Source organism: Podarcis melisellensis, assembly GCF_964234715.1.
Source record: "Podarcis melisellensis genome assembly, chromosome: 14".
NCBI classification, from domain to species: Eukaryota; Metazoa; Chordata; class Lepidosauria; order Squamata; family Lacertidae; genus Podarcis; species Podarcis melisellensis.
In genome coordinates this window covers 9220993-9241393 of record NC_138546.1, presented here as the reverse complement: position 1 = coordinate 9241393, position 20401 = coordinate 9220993, and the positions used below count along the sequence as shown (strand labels likewise).

At 44.0% G+C, this 20401-nt stretch overlaps 1 protein-coding gene and 1 long non-coding RNA gene across 2 annotated transcripts; one reads left to right on the top strand and one right to left on the bottom strand.

The window, feature by feature from the left end:
- Nucleotides 1-549: 549 nt before the first annotated feature.
- LOC309357327 lies at nucleotides 550-1208 on the top strand. The gene is made up of 2 exons (XR_014163094.1): nucleotides 550-972; nucleotides 1023-1208. It is a non-coding gene; the product is annotated as an uncharacterized lncRNA (long non-coding RNA).
- Nucleotides 1209-2945: 1737 nt separating this feature from the next.
- ARPC1A (actin related protein 2/3 complex subunit 1A) lies at nucleotides 2946-19678 on the bottom strand. Its single transcript, XM_081889309.1, has 10 exons — nucleotides 19523-19678; nucleotides 15840-15944; nucleotides 15126-15230; nucleotides 9986-10208; nucleotides 9179-9286; nucleotides 8080-8292; nucleotides 7500-7575; nucleotides 6315-6508; nucleotides 5145-5235; nucleotides 2946-3337 (listed from the first exon to the last, which is right to left on the bottom strand). The coding sequence occupies exons 2-10, from the start codon at nucleotides 15901-15903 to the stop codon at nucleotides 3299-3301; spliced, it is 1113 nt and encodes a 370-aa protein (XP_081745435.1). The 5' UTR covers nucleotides 15904-15944; nucleotides 19523-19678; the 3' UTR covers nucleotides 2946-3298.
- Between the last annotated feature and the right edge of the window lie 723 nt (nucleotides 19679-20401).

The window sequence follows — 20401 nt, the reverse complement described above, 5'->3', positions numbered from 1 at the left end:
CATGAGAAAACAAAAGTAAGAAGACAGAGTTGTTGTTGTTGTTGTTTAGTCGTTTAGTCGTGTCCGACTCTTCGTGACCCCATGGACCAGAACACGCCAGGCACTCCTGTCTTCCACTGCCTCCTGCAGTTTGGTCAAACTCATGCTGGTAGCTTCGAGAACACTGTCCAACCATCTCGTCCTCTGTCGTCCCCTTCTCCTTGTGCCCTCAGTCTTTCCCAACATCAGGGTCTTTTCCAGGGAGTCTTCTCTCCTCATGAGGTGGCCAAAGTATTGGAGCCTCAGCTTCAGGATCTGTCCTTCCAGTGAGCACTCAGGGCTGATTTCCTTCAGAATGGAGAGGTTTGATGTTCTTGCAGTCCATGGGACTCTCAAGAGTCTCCTCCAGCACCAGAATTCAAAAGCATATATTATTCGGCGATCAGCCTTCTTGATGGTCCAGTTCTCACTTCCATATATCACTACTGGGAAAACCATGGCTTTAACTATACGGACCTTTGTTGGCAAGGTGATGTCTCTGCAGAGTAGAAGTTTATAAAATTGTGCATAGAATTGTAGATTTGGAGAAGACCACAAGGGTCCTCTAGTCCAGGCTTCCTCAACCTCGGCCCTCCAGATGTTTTGAGACTACAATGCCCATCATCCCTGACCACTGGTCCTGCTAGCTAGGGATCATGGGAGTTGTAGGCCTTGAGGGCTGAGGTTGAGGAAGTCTGCTCTAGTCCAACCCCCTGCAATGCAGGAATCTCAGCTTTAGCATCCTTGATAGATGGTTATCCAACCTCTGCTTAAAAACCTCCAAGGAAGGAGAGCCCATCACTTCCTGAGGGAGTCCATTCCGATGTTGAATGTCAAAAGTTATTCCTGATTGTGGCGTTTGCCTCATAGGATGGGTCAAGGAAAGGGTTAAAATGGTTGTGATGTGATTGGCCAGTGAGAATGCAAGGGGGGAGTAAAAGATAAGAGTGGGAGGTTTTGAAAAGTCATTTGGGAGTTGGGAGTTGAGGTTTGTCAGTTGGGAGTTGAGGCTTGGGTGTTGGAGAAGGAAGAGGGTGGAAGAGGCAGTGGGTTGGTCGAGTTGTATTGTGAGAGAGTGAGAGGAATTGTTAGGTTGCGGCAGATAGATAGATGGATTAATCAGTTTGGAGTTGTTAGGAACTAAGTGTAAGAAACTGACAAGAGAAAAATAAACCGAAACCATACGCTTATTCCTGCATTTAAAAATAAACTTGATTATTTGTTTATGTTAACAACTGTCTGGACTCTGTGTGTCCCCGTGAGAAGCGGGGTGGTGGCAGTGAAGAAAGCAACCGCAGTGGTGGCACAGGGTCAATAGACTGTGAAACGTCCGGGGGCCCTGTGTGATCTCCACACTGTTTAGTTGAAATCTCCTTTTTTGTAACTTGAAGCCATTGGTTCGAGTCCCACCCTCCAGAACAGGAGAAAACAAGCTTGCTCTATCTCCCATATGATCAGTCCTCGAGATATCTGAAGATGGCTATCATATCTCCTCTCTGCTTCCCTTTTCCAGGCTAAACGAGCCCAACTCCCTCATCCGTTCCTCCTAAGACTTGGTTTCCAGACCCTTGATCATCTGGGTTGCCCTCCTCTGCACACATTCCAGCTTTTCAATATCCTTCTTAAATTGTGGCAACCAGAACTGGACAGCGTACTCAAGGTGTGGTCTGCTTCAGGCAGAAGCGTAGTACCATTACTTCTGGACACCTGACTTCTGTTGATGCAGCATGGAATAGCTTTGGGATGTTTTCTACCAGTTTAGGGGTTTTTTGTGCCCCTTTTAATATATTTTTTAATTATAATTTTTGCAAACCTTGGGGTTCCCCCAAACATCTTGATACCTCCCCCTCTTCTTTCTCAGTAGCTATTTTAGCTATGCAGCCATTATAACTCAGCACCCGAGTTCACTATTATATGATTGGCAGTTCACCATGTGGCGATTGCACCTTTAAGCTGAATGGGGGAAATCTCATGGCTTCTCCAACCTGTTTCCATTCCTCCAGTCTTTTCATGAGCCCTGGTGTGTGAATAGAGTCAAAAGAGCTGCTTCTTCTCTCATTTTTGTCAGAGCTAGGCACCAGATCCTGCCGTCCTTGGGTGTCTGACAAAGCCCACCAGTGAGACTGGCCCTGCCTCTCCCTTTTTCCTGCTCCTGTCTTTTGAGCTGCAGGACCTAGCTTCCATTTCAGAATTTCCCCCAATGCCCCAGAGTGGTGCTACACTAGGTTTTGTGGGAAATTAAAAGGGCAACCAACATCTACTTGGAGCACTACTGCTCCAAGGCCCGTAAGTAGAGGCGGCCCACCAGAAGGCAGTTTGCACACAGCCCCTTCAACTGTAGAGGTGATTAGCTGTGCCATTAAGAATATAGGAAGCTATCTTCTACAATGTCAGATCAATCAAGCTCAGTAAGGCCAACACTGACTAGCAGCAGCTTTCCAGAATTTCAAGAGTTTTCTCCCAACCCTTACCTGGAGATGCCAAGGACTGAACTGGGGCCTTTTGCAATGCAGAGAAGATGCTCTATCACTGAGCAAAGTGAAGGTATCACTGAGCAAATGGAAACCAAAAGTGATGTAACTAACATATGGAGATAAGTAGGTAGAGGTTTCATGGCACAGCACTATCTAGGCCATATTATTGCACCATAAACTAACCGCTCTTTCCCAACATTGGGTCCAGCTCCTTACATCCCTGGCCATCAGCCATGTCAGCTTGGGGTGATGGGAGCTGAATTGGGACAGCAGACGGGGGGAGTATTTTTTAAACCCCCTTTCTCTATGCTATCTTCCTACACTCCAACCACCCCTTGCTATTTTGAAAGATAGGAAAAACAAGATACCGTTACGCATTTAATGTCACATAGTTCATGCCAATCTGAATCTCTTCCACTGGATTATATGTACACAGGAATTTCACGGAGAACATTTGGAGTTTGTTTAAAATTTTATTTTCTAGCAGACATGTTTACACAAAATTCCCCTTTTAAGTTAGTGATTCATACTTCCTGCAATAAACTATTTTAAGGAGCAGCTTTGGCAAAGAATGGAATGAAACAACCAATAATAATAATAAAAACAAAGCCAAATATATACCACAATCACAGCTGATTTTCAAACCAACACATTTCACCAAAATTGGGGGATGAAAAGGAAAAGGAAAAAAAATCCACCAAGTCGTCATTTTCTCAGTGCTTCAAAAAGTGACCTATCTTCACCATCCCTTTTCAAGTCTGTGCAGGTGCCAGAACGAGTTGTCTTGCTAGAGAACAGAGCCAGATTTACATGATCCGCAGCCCCTGGATCGAGGACTCTAATGTCTAGAAAGAGAGAGAGAGAGAAACCATTAGCCATGGCTGCTGGGGAGAAGCTGCAGTTCCATGGGAGTGCAGAACAGAATCCAGGGCACAAAATTCAGCTGTGACACTCTGCTGTTATTAAAAAGCAAGGTGGTCAGAATTTCCTAGTCCCTATGAGTAAGAAAATGTGCCCAAAGGCATGCAGGCAATACCTGCTGAAATTTCAGAACCCATAAAAGGGGGGCAAGAGGGAGAGAATATGGGTAAGATTTTTCTGGGTGGGGGCTTCAATGCCTAGCTAGCTCTTTGCCCCTCTACAATTTGGGGGCAAAATGCAAAAAACCCAGAATATGAGAATTCAGCCTTTCGTGGTGCAAATGTTACTGGGAAGTCTTTTTGTGCAGCCCTGACTACAGCTGCAGTCCTAATCCCACTTTCTTGGGTGTAAGCTCCACTGCATTCAAAAGGACTTACTTCTGAGTAGACATGGTTAGGATAGCACCTTACCACTGCTATTATGATTATTTTTTATTATGCTGTCTATTTAAGACATGTTTTTAATGTTGTACACTGCCCTGCGATCTTTTCATGAAGGGCAGTACATAAACCGAATAAATAAAATAAATTTTAAAATAAAAATTCATACGAATTGATGCAAACAGTCACATCTAATCATCTAAATGAGTCTGCTCGGAGCAGTTGGAGACAACTCAAAAGTGGCAAATGTCTGCCATTCAACATAGGAGGCAGTATGCCATTTAACACGGTCATGGCTTGAGGACTACGGCTGTGCAAAGCCATGGCAGGAAATATTAGCCTCCAGTCCCCCAACTTCAAGTCTTCCTGTCTAGATCCTGGAATCTTAGGAGACGCTGATGAGACAGAGACACCTACTGGGCAGTAAAAGGAAATGACTGGAAGGTTGCACATGCTAAGCAAAATTCATTTAAACTCCCCCCCCCCCCGCCGCCGCTTGAATTCAGCACTCTATTGCAAGAACAGGAAACGAGAGAAGAAACACCATGCACTGTTTTGTACACTTTCCCCTGTGCATGCAGCGCAACTTTCAGTGACCTTGTGATCCTCCAGCAGCCTGCTGCGTAGGGAAACCAGAGGACCTACATGGGAAGCTGTCTTAATACTGTTTGTCCATCTACTCTGACCGACAGAGAGACTGCAGAGTATCGGGCAAAGGTGTTCCACATCACTTGCTGTAAGAGATGCCAGGGACTGAACCCGGGACCTGCTGCAGGCAAACCATACTGTGGCATGCACAGTCCTTTCAGTTAGAACAGGACATTAGCCTTATCCAGCAGGTTCTTCTATTAAGAACAACTTAAGGAAGTTCATAGTAGGAGTTACGCATCCTTTTCTTGCCTCCTCCCCCTGCAGCCAGTTGTGTCCCTGAAAAACCTCTGGGGGTGGGGGCCTTCTTGAACCACGTGAAACAGGGTGCAGGAGAATCATCGAAAATTGGGTGGATGGGAAACTTTTCTTCTATTCATTTCCTTAAATTGATTTCTTAGGATCCAAGGCTTCCCCCCCAGTCCTAGCCACAGCTGGATTATTGCAAAAAGCCAAGCAGAGAGGCGATGGAGGACAAACAAAGCACTACCAAAATTCCTAAAAGGGACAGAAATGACTCCGTTTAACAAAATTAGTCTTGAGTAGCACCATCTGCCAAATAAGCCATTTGGGGACAATGCCCCCAAAGTTTGACAACAGTATCCCCAGGTCCCTATTACTAAAACGATTAACCCCAGTGCTGGCCTACAAGATGTTGACAGCAGGGTGCTAATTTGGTGTGGGCAGTGTTGTCAAAACAGACCTTGAAGTCCCAGATGGTCATTGCTCCATCAATACCAGTGGTGCAGAACTTGCGGCAATCTCGTTTGTCCACCTCATAAATAGACACTTGGCTGCAAGGAGAAAAGGGACAGCTTTAATCCCTGAAGGAGTAAACAGGCTTATTCCAATACACTTAACACTGGACATTTTGTGCTGTGTTAAACAGAATGCAAATCATTTTTTCCCTTCCTGGTCACAGTGATTGAGTATAACCTTACTGAGCCAGAATGGAGTAGGCAGAATGCATGCAACCTGATAAAAGGATTTCCTCCAGCAGTAACTGCAAAATTACCTGCAGCCACATTCATGTTAGAGCTATTGATTCAAATATTTATACCAATTTTCTATATGAAAAAACGGCAGCTAACCAAGCTATATTTATAAATGACCAAAACACTGAAACACATTAATAAATAAAAGCAACAATACAAAGGAGAAACAGAAGCCAATTATATTTTAAAAGCAGCATCTAGAAAAAAAACTTGCTGGAATAAAAATGGTCTTTGCTACCCATGGCTTGTGGAGCTCTGATTTTATTGTGGGTTTCACACTTTGCTACTTGCAGTGACACACTTGTGGAGAAATAAAGTACCACAAGGTAGCATCTTCTGTTGATCACTAAATGTAAAGAGGCAATATACCTGTGAGAATCAGGTGAGGTAGAGAAGCTACTGGGGAAGGGATGACATTCAAAGACTATGGAGGATAAAGCTATCAATGGCTACTAGGCTATGTTCTACTACTAGTGCTGGAGGCAGCATGCCTCTGAATACCGGGAGCTGGCTAGCACAAGTGGGGAGAGTGCTGTAGCTTGTAGGTTCTGCTTGTAGGCTTCCCCCAAGGCATCTGGTTGGTCACTGTGAAAACAGGAATGCTGGACTACCATGGGCGTTTCAGCTGATCTAGCAGCGTTCATCACCTTTTGACATGTGCATCTTGACCTGGAACTTAACATTCTCATGGGGGCTCCTTCCCAAATCAGGAATCGCCAAGTTATCTGAAGTGGGGAAGAGCACAGTCCAAGGCTCCTCATGTTACCTGGCAGCGCAGGAAGGAGGGGAGCTGCAATGTGATGCTGGAATAATACAAGTAACAGACTCTACAAGTTTCAAGGCCAGGTAGCCTGCAGCTTGAGCCCTGTGCCACCTACGTGATGCTGTTCTGATGCAGCGTCTCCAGAGTAGTGTTGCGATCCTCCGTAGTGGCTCTCTTGTCCATGTTGCGGAAACGTTCCATGGCCGAAATATTGCGTTGTATGCTCTGCTTGGGAATGTCCAGCTTGGAGACAAAGGTGAGGGTACCACGGTCGTCACAGTTGAAGAGCATCGGGCAGCAATCATGGCCCTGTAACAAATCAGCAGAATGTGTCTAGCTGGTGCTCCAAACCTACTACCAATTACTTGCTTGGGCTTGGCCACCTTCTTTTAAAAAGCTTAAGTCTTCACTCTAAGGGCAGCTTCAAAGGTTACAACTTTCCTACACAGAAATAACTTCCATGAAGAACGCCCCCACCTCAAACAACAACAACAACAAACCTTCCTGCAGTTCACCAGTGAGGTGTAGAGGTCAGACTAGGACTAGGGGAGACCCAGTTTCAAATCCTCATTTAGCCATGAAGCTCACTTAGTGACTCTGTGCGAGACATTGTCTCTTAGCAGAACTTACTCCACAGGGCTGCTGGGAGGATGAAATGGGTGGGGAACAGCAACATACACCACCTCAAGCTCTTTAAAGGAAAGGCAGAATATAAATAAATCTACCATGTGTTTTGGAAAGTTGTTTGCCCATTATGTATTTGGACAATGCTTAGGATGCCATAACCAAATTTTGCATGATAGTTCTGGTGACCTAGGAGCAGGTTGTTGTCTATGTTTGAATACAAACTGGATACCATTTTCAATCAACATGGTGGCCTGAACGTTTCAAAACTACACTGATTTTAGCCACTGATTCTTTTTGAATGAGGAATGCCACGCACAAGGCTGCTAGTGGAATGATAAATAAACCAACATGCATGTATGCATTTCACTGAGGATGCCGTGAAGCTATAATTGTTCAAGGTTGCTTAACAAATGGGCTCAACATGTGAATGTGACTAAAATGGCAATGCTTGTTCATTGCACACAAACATATCTACACACATAGTGCCTAGGAAAATCTGAAGTTGCTTTAGATTAGGCAATACTGTATCTGTACAATAATCGGGAAGCAATCAAGAAATCAAGGCTTTTGAACAGGGCAACTAGTAAGAAGCATCGACAACGTAACATTAAGTCTTTGCAACGATAGTTATCCCTAAAAAAAATGATGCAAGTCAAAGACAGAAGGCACTTACAGCAGCAACCACACTGTTCTCCGAGACAAACGACACACTCAGCAATGGGAGGAATTCTGTTTTCAGTTGCGAGATCCTAAACCCAAGAAGATCACTTGTTAAAGATGCATCACACAGAAATCTCATAAAAAGTACCCCCCTTACCAGCTGGTTAGGACAGAATCTGGCATTATTACCCAGTTTCATGACTGCCTTGGCTCACTTGGCTAGGCAATTTTGATACCATTTGTTAAAGTATGAACCGGACAATTAGTTCTGATATTAGGCTGTACATTCATCCCAGTCTCTACTTGCCGTGCATTACAACCAGGATACAAGCTGCCCATGGCCTGGATGGGGAATCTATAGCCCATAGTTGTTGCTGGACTCCCAACTCCCATCAGCCCCAGCCAGCATGGCCAAACGTCAGGGATGATGGAGCTACAGCATAGCAAATGTGAAGGGCCCAAAGTTCCCCATCCCTGGCCTATAAGTTAAATGTGCTGAGCAAATATACATCAGCGCACTACTGCATGGAAGTAGGAAGATTATGATCACCATGTCAAGGAAACTCACTCTAAGATTCTGCTACATTACTTACATCATGTTTTTGGAGGCATCTGCAACCGACACAGTGCTATCATGGCTGACCCAGGCCAGGCGGTTGCCGCTGGCGGAAAAACTGACGCTGTGGACCCAACCACCACTTCCTGCGCCACCAAATTCAGCCATCAGCTGCCCAAAGGGCATTTTGGATCCCCAGGGTGTGCTGGCCGGTTTCTCATCCACTTCCTTAATGTAAGCTGAAAACACTCTGCAAACAAAGAAGAAAAGGAAATTAGGAGTGGGGTGGGACTCAAGCCTACCTTTGTGCAGAAATGAAATTGCTAATTTCATAGGCAACTCAAGTATCAAAGTCAGCAAGCTAGCCTCACGTAAAGCTCTCCCAATGAAATTAACAGCAGTCTCTGTAAACATTTAACATATTGCAGTGTTTGGTTTAAGTTATATTTCTTATTAATAGCTATATAAATGAGGTATGTCTACCAAGATAATTAGAGGCCAAGTAGAGAGGCAGAGTGCAAGCAGCGGGCCACAGGAAGGCTGACATGTGACACTAAAACAGGCAGACTCCATAACCCAGGGGCTGTAGTGCCAAAGAGAAAACTGCAGAAGAGGTGCCAGCTTGTGCATGGGGTGTGGTGCTATGGTTGCAGTTCCACCTCCACAGGTCCCATTGTTCCATTTTGGCATGGGAGTGATCAAGATGTAAACTGATACATTCCCAATCTGGATTATGGACATCAACTACACAAACTCAACATGGCTGACACTCACCAACCCTTTCACACCCGGAAGTGAATTCAGAAAAGGCATGTGCGACAGTTCCAACTTTGAGCATGAACTCCTATTGTTTACATCTGCAGCACAGAATTGCTCTGGACATTGCAAGAGCAGTACCTGTCAAAGTAGGTTGACCTGATGGCTGCCATGTCGGCGTACTCTTTGCCATATACTGGAATACTTATTATCCGAACCCTTCTCCCAAATTTGGTCACCTTTTCACTGCTGCCTCTTGCTGCAGTCTTCCCATCTGCTGCTGACAGAGCCATTGGACATGCAGGGTGTTAAAGAGCTGCTGCTAATCAGTTTGAACAGTCACCCAAATCCACTTCCAAAAGTGCTTTGCATTCTCTCACCTGCATTTGAAGTCACAGGATCCAGCTGCAAGCAAAACATTGTTGGGGTGCCAATCTAGGCTAAGGACAGTGGAGCGAATGGGCTTCTTAATGTGCTTGCTCACCCACCTGGAGGGGAGGAGAAAAATCAGTAAGGAACTTGTAATCGTTGCTTCAGCACTAAAACAGCTGTGCAAAAATTTACCGTATTTTCCCGTGTATAACATGCCCCCATGTATAACACGACCCCTATTTTTTGGGACTCCAAATAAAGAAATCCCCCATATGCACTATCCATGTATAAGACAACCTCCAATTTTAAACTTGAAAAAAAATAGGGGAAAATATAGTCTTATACACGGAAATATACGGTATTTTTTTCACAAATAATGGGCCTTTTAAAGGAGAGCAACTGAACTGTTGAAGTAATTAAGCTTATTCAAGACAGATGTTTTACAGATAACTTGTTAGCTACCGGCTGCAAAAGTAACACTAGCAAGGTGTTTGAAACTCTTGTCATACTGAAAGTAGCAGAACCCATTTACATTCTCAAGTAAAAGCAACAGAATTGTTTCCATTCTCAAGCATGTAATGAAAGGCTTTGAGGACACAGAGCTACCCTGCAATTTTCTGGCTTGTTGCCATAATGAGATGGATACTCAAAATGGTTTCACACCCTTTAAAATAATGTAGAGGAGAAAAAGATTTAGATGCTGAAGCCTCAGAATTTAAGATCTCACTGACAACCAACCAAGTATATGTTAAGCTTGTCACTGCTGAAGCAAGCTGAGGAATGAGAAGAGAAGCAATCTGCATTAGGCGACTCACCAGTCATTTTCAGACTCAAAGTAGCACACAGATATGAGTCGAGCTCCACTTCCAACAGCAAATTTGTTCTCCAAAGGAGACCACTTCACAAAGGTGGCTGCTCGGTTGATCCTCAGAATCACCAGTGTTGGCTTCCACACTCCGTCCTTCTGACTCCAGACGTAAGCGTTACGGTCAGCACCACAAGTGACAATGCGGTCGCTCTTGGGAGCCCAGTCAATGCCTGCAAGTTTGAATACAGTTTTGTCTCTTTGATGCCACATCTTATTAATCACACACTGCAGTCCTACCACCTCCTAGTCATTACATTTTTATCCTGCATTTCTTCCATGATAGAACTCCAGGTGGCATCCAGACACTTCCGAGTCCTGCTTAGTTTAGCAAAGTTGCTGAATCAGGTCCCTTTAGGGTGTCCTCAAACCAGGAGCTAGTAATCCACTACTTTAAGTCACCATTATAAGATCAGTACAGCCTCTGTCTTCAAATCCATCCATGGTTAAGTTGGTGTTGTTGTTTTATATATGTAAGTTTATATGATCGCATGCCTGGGATTATGTGATCCAAGGCTAAATTGGAGGCTGAGTCACATAAAATCAGAATGAGCAAAGCACCATGTTTCTTGCTTTGCCAATATCAAATATTTAACTAGAAGAACACCTTTCATATGCTGTAGATTTCAAGTCCATCCTACCTTGGAAGAGTCATGGACAGAAACAATTATGGGAGCATAAAAACCCCACTCAAACTGAACAGAATTACAGTGGTACCTCGGGTTAAGTACTTAATTTTTTCCGGAGGTCCGTTCTTAACCTGAAGCACCACTTTAGCTAATGGGGCCTCCTGCTGCTGCTGCGCCGCCAGAGCCCAGTTTCTGTTCTTATCCTGAAGCAAAGTTCTTAACCTGAAGCACTATTTCTGGGTTAGCGGAGTATGTAACCTGAAGCATATGTAACCTGAAGCGTATGTAACCCGAGGTACCACTGTAAAGCAAATGTACGGTTAACATATAGCTAAAGTCCTTATTCTTCCACTAGCTGAAATTCAACTTCAAATAGGTCAGCTTCACAATGTTGCTAAAAGTCACAGTGGCTATGACTTTAGTGAGTCTAGAAGGAAAAGGTGTTTTGTAGCCATCAAGTTGCCACTCAGTAACTTCTCTAAGCACATACTGTATTGCTGTTGAATGGCTGGAACTGTTGAGAGCACCCATGATCCATTTTTATCATGATGGGACATTTAAGCGAGAAGTGGGAAAGCTTCAAATTTATGGCAATGACAACTTGCTCCAGAAGAAAGGATATGAATAGAACCCTAAAATTCCTGGACAGTATAAACAATCCTGAAATGAACCGGCAACTAACGGGCCTGAAATAACCATCTTACAAACTCCTCTGTTCCTCCTAATCATGTAAGCAAATCCCAATGAAAGGTTTTATTGGGAAATATCTCAGACTGGAGACTTTCTCAGAGTTGAAGGTAGTTTGAAAAAAGGATTCCTGGTTGCAATGTGTACAGTAGACTCATCTCTACAAAACAGCTTTATGTATTCAACACACTGGCCCACTTTGCATGTAACATGAAGTCAAACGAAAGCTCACTGTGCTCCCAGAGAGGGGATTGTGAGCAATTTGCTTGTGCACCAATCTAAGTCATATTAGTGGCCCAGACAAACTGGATGCCAAGGACAAACCTTGGTTACAGCTTGTGGCTTATCTGGAAAGAGCTAAACCATGAGCCTGAATAGATAAAAAGATACACCCTCTCCTCATTGGGAGCCTGCATGTTTACTCGTTCATTCTAAGATATGGTTTAGTTTAGCATTACATGCTAACAAGGACACTGCAAAGGGTGTTTAAGAAGAGGCAAAAGGAGTCTGTATGGAAAGAGTGATGCCTCTCTCAAACCACTGTCTATAAAGAAATAGCTGGGCCTTTATCAAAGCAGAATTTAGACAACTCCTGCCTCTGGGTTCCAAGAACCACTTCTTTGATTCAAAGACGCAAGTTATTGTAGCATCCAGTTCTCCCCCTGCAAATTCAGAGCTTTAGGAGGAGCTTGTTCTCAGCAAAGTACTGTGGTTGCAATACCTGAACAGTTGCAACTTTGTTCATGGGCTTTCAAAAATGTTTTACAATGTTTGGTTTTCAACTACATATGACCAATGCAAACAGGGTGTCAAATGACAATGTAAATACACATACTCTTGATATGATGGTAACTAATTCTCAAATTAGTTTCCAATGCTACAGCTTTAAAGAACCAACAATAAATATTGCTAGTGTAAGATAGTAAGTCATAAGAAAATGTTTCTGAGCAGGAATGAAGACGAATTATTTGCAACCCTTTTGGGAAAGAGCCAAAGCTCAGGGGAGGAGTAAATGTTTTTCTTGCTGAAGTTCCCAAGCTTAATCCACAGGTACAGCAGAAAAACCCTTGCTTGAGACCATTGAGCTGTTCTCAATCACCACAGATCGACATGAACTGACGGTCTGAACCAGTAAAAGGCCGCTTTCTGTGTTCCTGTTTCCCTGTTTGCACAGTTCACCCAATATACCATTTCTTACTGGATCCTACCTGCCTTTAGGACTCAAACTGCATCCATTTCTAAGTGCATGCCTGCTATTGCTGCTTGAGCCTTCTAACAACAGATTACCGTATATCAAATGAGAGAATTATACAGTGGTGCCCCGCAAGACGAATGCCTCGCAAGACGAAAAACCCGCAAGACGAAAGGGTTTTTCGGTTTTTGCGTGGCTTCGCTAGACGAATTTCCCTATGGGCTTGCTTCGCAAGAAGAAAGCCCATAGGGAAATCTCCGGGGACCTCTTTTAAATGCTGGTGGTGGGGAGCAAAGCCTTTCCCCCCCCTCCGGCCTTCAGAAGAGGTCTAGGAAGGCCAGCGGGGCCGAAAGGCTTTGCTCCCCACTGCCAGCATTTTAAAAGCGGTCCGGGATAGCAGGGAAGCCCTTCCCGCTATCCCGGACGGCTTTTGAAGGCAGGCGGGGGGGGGGAGCAAAGACTTTCGCCCCCCCGCCGGCCTTCAGAAGAGGTCCTTTGCTGCCGCCCGCCAGCATTCTAAAAAACCCCGGGACAGCGGAGGCTGTCCGGGTTGATCTTAAAATGCTGGCAGGCGGCAGCGCTGCCGCCCGCCAGCACTTTAAAATCGCCCCGGGACAGCGGAAGACTCCGCTGTCCTGGGGCGATCTTAAAATGCTGGCGGGCGGCAGCGAAGCCTTCGCTGCCACCCGCCAGCATTTTAAAAAACCTCGGGACAGCGGAGAAGTCCTCTGCTGTCCCGGGGTTTTTTTTTAAATGCTGGGGGTGGGTAGAAAAGCCCTTGTCCGCCCCCCCCCCCAGCCTTCAGAAGAGGTCGGGGGACAGACTGTCCCCGGACCTGGTCTGAAGGCAGTTTCCATAGGAACGCATTGATTGATTTTCAATGCATTCCTATGGGAAACCGTGCTTCGCAAGACGAAAAACTCGCAAGACGAAAGAACTTGCGGAACGAATTAATTTCGTCTTGCGAGGCACCACTGTATCTATATCTTCCTTAAGATACTAATAGTGAATTCATTCTCCAAGTGGGGATCTTTACTACGTAGACAAACTGGCAGCATCCATGCACAAGACAGAGGAATCAACAGGTTCACGGGAACACCAAGGTTTGCAGACATACACACACACACACACACACACACACCCCAATGTGGACTGAGTACGCTTGGTGGGCAAAGAAGTTATGTTTGCAAATGTGGTGTGCATCCCCCCCCACCTCAAGTCACTGTGCTTTAGAACCTGAGCTTTCCAGTAAGCGAAAAGATTTCCTCCTTTTTTATTAGAAAGAGAATCCCAAAATAAAAGTCAGGTATAGCTGGTGCAATGGTGCTCTGGGTGATGGAACAAATCCATCTGCCTCAGCAAGATGCTATTTCAGATCTAAAGATAGCCATTTAAATGTGAGTCCTTTACAGCTCTCCCACATCTTCCTGCAGCATAAACTAAGCCAATACTCTCCCTCTGCACACAACATAAAAGCTCCAAAATGGTTCCTTGTGATAAATTATTACAGTGCAGAGCTCCTTCACCAACGCTATATTTCTATCAGCCTCTTTATACCTACTGTGCCAAATCTTTCCCTTCAAGAAGCTCAGGGTTGCTTATGTGGGCATATACCATTTCTGTGTCACAATAATCCTTGGAGGGAGGTTAGCCTATGTTACAATATGCAGAATCGTGGCACAACAAAGATGTACAAAAACTGCACGAAATGCATTAACAATGCATGCCAATGAAAGCCAGGTTGTTTTAAAACACAAATTTAAACTCAGATATCACAGAATATTAAGGTTAAGGTTTCATATACAGTAAACAGACACCTTCTAATTGCTTGTTTTTTATTACCTTTTCACTTATGAGTTTTCCTTGAATGCTAAGGAGAGTTAAGGAGGCAGGATAGTGTTGGATTCTCTTGCTGCTAAAATGGCTTCCTAGAGAACAAGAGTTACTATAACCCAATGCTACAGTAGTGCTCATCATTTACTGTCTGCTACCACTGCTTCCAGGCAGGTTTGCTGTTATAGGAATCTACTGGCCAGCAAGAGTGTTTGATGCACCTGAAAGAGCATCAGAGGTAGCATGGAAGCCCAGCCTCCAATTCAAATATCCCTCAGGGAGAAGCAGGTGTCTAGATAAACAGGCAGGGATAGAGTCTAATGTGAAAAGGGACAGTAGCTGTGAAAGTGCACATCTGCATTCTAGGTTTGCAAGGTATTCTTCCATAGCATCTTAAGTATTTACAAAATATACATGCTGCTTTTCAACTTCCATTCACAAAGTGGCACACACAAGAAATTTAAAATAGTTCATAAGAACAACTAAAACAAAATATTACTTTGGAATGGGGCACAAATCCATGAAAACAACTCCCAGTCCCCAGGCAAAACCCTTTTTGACAGCAAGTGATAGGTGTTTCTAAGAGAATCACCTGGATGGACACAGCTAAAATCACAGCATGGCAACTGTATTGTTTTATTCAAAATGAGAAGAAGCAATTAAACAGGTTGACTTCCTCACTAGATGCGCTTGACTCTTGCAATATTCAAAGGCCCAATAGTCAAAGCTGCAGCTGAAAATTCTCTTACCTGTAATGTGTCCATTGTGCTCTTTGAGCTCATGAGCTTTCACCCACTGGTTCCCACTCTTCTTATAGATGTGAACTTCATGATTATTAGGGCTAATGGCAATCTCTGACAAGAGGATGAATTGATTAGTATAAGAAATATTTCTATTTTTAAGTAAGAAAAAGTAAAAATCATAATCATAGCATATTCATGAAACTTGCGAGGAGTCTTTCCAACAAAAAATGCACTTGGCATAAAAATGGTGAACTGAAAATAGGGAAAATCTAAAGCAATGGCACAGAAGCAGAACCCATAAAATAGTAGAAGCAGAAATAGAATCCAGTCACAGGCAAACAGAGGCCACCAAATGCCTGTGAGAAAAGGAAGAGTATTTTAAGGGCTCAACTACATGGAGGGGGAAATGACTCAGGGGCTGGACGTTGCAGGTGGTGAAAAGATTAAACAACCTTATTCACTGCTTTTATGGGGAAATGCTCCCCCCCTCCAAAAAAGCCTGCCATTGTGATGAAATTACAGGGCACTCGTTTTGATTAGCCCCAATATTATTGGGCCAAATGAAGACAATCCAAAATCTTTATACTGAACCTCAGATATTGGCAACATGAGTTTTTTCAGTAAAGAGTCGCCCAGCTATGTGTATTCTGCAGCCAAGCTGGCTTTTCTGCACTAGTTTATTGTCAGATATGAAGTCTCATGAATTAAGACAATACTCACGAGTTCGGTCCCTGTTCCAGGCGTGACAGGTTATTGGCTCTAGTAAGAACTGGTGTAGAGACATTCTGAACAAGGAATGATCTTAAAGCGTCAAGAGGGATGAAGCTGAAAGGAATAAGCAGAAATGCTTTAAATTTGATGTTGCCCACTTTTGTATTCATCCAATACTAAAGGCTGTTTAAGACAGGAATGTAACCCTTCAGATGTTGCTGGACTCCAACTGCCATCAGTCACAGCCAGCATGGCCAACCATCATTTATGATGGGAGACACAGGTCAACAACATCTGGATAGTTCTGACTATTGCACCGTCACTTGTGCACGTGGTCACTGAGTTTCTAAGTGAACTTAATTCCATCCAAGCTTAAGAAGACAGTATAAGAAACTCACAAGACCACACACATTTACAGGACATGCCAACTTTTAAATGGGAAACATATACTGGCATTATTCATTTAGCAACCTCAGTACAGTATGCAGAAGCTTAAGTTAGGAGACAAAAGACCTGTCATGAGTAGGGCAGAAAACTAAGTGTAGCTTCATAGCCAGCATATTCCACTGAGCGACTGCATCTTAAAAGGTAAGAAAACTGAATCATCTTAATGTGTATGTCAAATCAATGACTCCTGTGGCTTGGAATGTGCACAGAAACCACAGCATAATGGGTGCAACAATTAAGCCATCTAAAATTATCAAAATCTGCAGCTCCCCACCCCAACCAACCTACACTTCTGCACAACTACATCACTATTCTCCCAAGGGTTACCCACACTTTGAGGAACCACTTTTCCATCATATGCACTGAAGGAAAACATTAATGCTATCATCCACATCCATGCCTACTGACTGCTAGACAAAGGTGCCGAGCAAAGTAAAAATCCAGGCAAAGACAAAAACAAATGAAAGCAAAGAGAAACTCAATTATAAATCAACTTTAAAAAAGAAAAAAGAAAGGCCCTAACAGTTCATCACCTGCAATGGAATCACAGAAGCACCAAAATACCAAGCCAAAATATACTGCTTTTAAAGCTACTGTAATTATTTCCAGTTAAAGATATAGTTTTTCCAAATCACCTTAGTGTTGGTTGGAAATTGCTGGGTGATTTGGACATTCAGCTGATCCCTCCTTTTTCTTACCTTTGGGGGGGGGGGGGAGAAGCCACTAGGGCAAACTAACTGCAGTGAAGTAACAATGGTGAACATAAAGTTCAGTTCACCTGCATTCCCCTTTTTGATGCTAATACCAGATAAATACACCCTGTTTAGTTTGTTAGTCATGGTGCAGCTATAGCAGCAAAACCGGACGCCTTCATCTGCCCCACCTGCAATTAAACATGTACCTCCCATATCAGTCTCTACAGCCACAGCAGGTGCTGTAACTCTCCAATGGTTTGACTTCACCCCTGAAAGTGCACTCCTCCATTGTCTCTGCAGACAGATGCCACCAACAACACCTAACTGAGGCCAATCTCTAGGCAACTCACAATCAATCAAGCTAGGAGCATAAAAAATATTGAAAGCAAAAAATATTGAAAAGCACCACAATGAAAATTTAAGCAATTGCCTGGATATACAAAGCATAAAACACCAGCTTCCTGGGGTGGAGGCAGAGAAACTTATTTGCAACCCAGAATGGCAGTAACATAAAGCCTTGACCCAAGTGGATGAAACTCCAGCAAATGTCTGGGTGAAGAGGAAGGTGTTAATCTGGTGTCAAAAAGATGTCAGTGTCACCACCTGGGGCAGAATTCAAAGGGCAAAAGAATGCAAAAGATGGTGATAAGCAAAAAAGTACTCTTCCTTGTTGCCACACAGATGTGTTGCTTTCCACAGCTCACAAATCTCACCTCCACCAACTTTATGAGAGTTTAAAAATCCTAGCTCATCTCACCACAATACCAGCTATCCAAATCAGGATTTTTATATTACTTCCTAATGAAGATGGGCTTCAGCTGGGAAGAAATGCCACTGGGGGAGGTGGGAGCTTGGGGGTTTTTATTTGGAGTGGAAATTGATGTGGAAGCTTTTCTGAACATGGTAAACATGCATAACATTGACAACAGTTGAAGTGTAAGGTACAAATCAGCTCACTAAAAATTCCGTCACAGTAAGAATCTATTCTAGATCGCTTTGTTTCATAAATTTATACTCTACTTGATTCTCAAAGTAGATTACAAAAAGAATAGAATAATAAAATTACTGATAAAAACAGCTATGTAAAACATTCAAAAAAAAATTAAAGTCAGTGATAAACTAAAAAGAGACTAAAACACACATTAACATTCTATGTATCTTTTAGCAAGTGCAGAAAAGAGTACAGTGAAGGTGACTTGCCTGTTCTCAATAGGCAGGTTGTTCCAAAGTGTGGGCGCTTCTACACTTAAAAGTATCAAATTCTTACAAATGCAGAATAGGTATTATGTCACACCTGTAACAGTGTCAGTTCCATCGACACTTTGATTTAAAGCTTGGCAAATATGAAGCTGACTCCATTAGCGCCTTTTACTTCTACAAAAATTTGGAAGCCAAAACCCATTCCTCTTAAGACTACCTAGATTTCTTCTCAAACAGGAAATAAAGGGAGAAGTCCTATGTCTTCTTACTAAGACTCTTCTGCTCTTCCAGTCACAACAATGAACACAATCCCTGTATTAGACGGACATTGTGATGATGGTGGAACAAAGGCTGCCCTCCACCTTTGGCGCCCTCATTGACAGGGCTGCCATAAAGGGGAGATGCAACGTGCCTGTGCTCAGAGATGCCCTGCAGTTCCCCAGGTGACGCCTCCCTCCATGTACCTGTTGCAGAAATGGCCATTTACTAGGAAAAAGAACAATGACAAATCAATACATAGTGAATTTCTCTCTCAGTTGCCCATAAGGGCAGACTGGCAGAATGAGAGCCCAGCCTTATTACCTAGTAGACAGAGGCCAAACAACACCAGGGATGAGAGCAGGAAATGCTACCTGAATCATCGTGGCACTAGAGGGGCAAAGTGTTATTTCCATTCGTCATACTAGACTTGGATGTGACTTTTTCTGTGAGACAATTTCATAAGCTGCTTCGAGTGTGGCTATGAAGCAAACCCTGTCACATTCAGTGCTGCTTATTCCCAGACATATTTGCAGAGGATCGCAAGCTTTATGCTATCACAGCACTGTTTTGATGTGAACGGGGCTCTGGCCTGCTTCGCGTATTTTGAGATAAAAATGCCGTGTTTTGCCGCTTAAGATTATTCCGATATTTTGCATTCTGGGTTGCCTTCTGTCTGCTGTCAGCCCCTTCAGGGCAGGGGCTGTAAATGAAATGAATTAAGGGATTGCTGTGAAGGGGGGGGGGCAGAGAACGAATATACACCTTGCAGTGAGGTCAATGGAAAAAGCAGCAGGAAATGCGTAAGAATTCAATGCAATAAAATAAACATGATAAATACATACAGGTTCATTTACTAATTTATTAATTAATTATGATTATTATTGCAGCATTGTTTTAATGGACGCATAATAGCCTGGCAACCCCCTACCCCCAATTCTGTTCCCATAATGGGGTGGGGAGAAGGGCCTAGGCGGTTACCTCCCCCCCACCCCAATTTCCCCACAGCCCAAAGGAGGCGCCCCCCTTTAATTAGGATGGAAGGAAGAGGGAAACCAAAGGAAATTAACCCCTTCTTCCCCTCTCACTCACCGTTCGGGCCTGAGGAAAGCGGCGGGGTGCGGGGGCCGGGGGCGGCTCGCGGACTCTGGCCAGTCAACGCGACTCCGCTCCGAGCGGCGCTCTCTGAGGGAATGCGAGGAAGGCGCGGCCGCCAAGCAAGGGCCCGGCTCCGTCACAGGCCCGGCCCCCGCGCGCCTGCGCAACGCGCTCCCGGAGCGCCTCTCTCGAAAGGCGCATGCGTTACCAACGGTCGACGGAGCGGTCTCGTTCGCTCACGGCGCCTGCGCTGAGTGTTGGGTTCGGACAAGGTTGGAAGCCCTGGCTGCATTCACTTACTGCGCCTGCGCCGAGGCGCTGCCGTGGGAAAGAGGCAACCAAGCAAGTCAAGCAAGCCGGCTCCCTTGGAAGAGGCGGGTCTTTCACTGCGCCTGCGCAGTTAGGAGTAGGTGGTTCCTCGTAGTGCGCTTGCGCAGGCAGGTGCTATATTGCACCCGCTCCGCACGTGAAGACTGTGGAACTCCCTGCCTCTTGATATCAGACGCCTTCACTGTATTTTTTTCGGCGCCTGCTGAAAACATTCTTCTTTAGATAAGCCTATCTAGAAGTTCGGAAAGTTTGTAGGTGTTTTAATTTGTTTTTACTCTGTTTTATTGTTTTACTCTGTTTTATTTATACTGTAAACCTCCCAGAGTGGCTGGGGAAACCCAGATGGGCGGGGTAGAATTATTATTATTATTATTATTATTATTATTATTATTATTATTATTATTACTATTACTATTATTACTAATTACACTTTGTACATTTTGAAATATGGTTGTAAACTTTTTAGTAATAATTCTATACTTCTTTTTCTGTAAAACACGGAGTCCCCCCCCCCAAACAAATTGTGACATAAATAAAAGAAAA

What these genes read in the sequence shown, in the direction of transcription:
- ARPC1A (XM_081889309.1), bottom strand. Translation starts at nt 15,903, where the DNA reads ATGTCTCTACACCAGTTCTTACTAGAGCCAATAACCTGTCACGCCTGG. An exon ending in CTGGAACAGGGACCGAACTC is followed by an intron (nt 15,231 to 15,839) that starts GTGAGTATTGTC and finishes TCCTCTTGTCAG; the next exon opens with AGATTGCCATTAGCCCTAAT. An exon ending in TCCTGTGACTTCAAATGCAG is followed by an intron (nt 8,293 to 9,178) that starts GTGAGAGAATGC and finishes CTTTGTTTGCAG; the next exon opens with AGTGTTTTCAGCTTACATTA.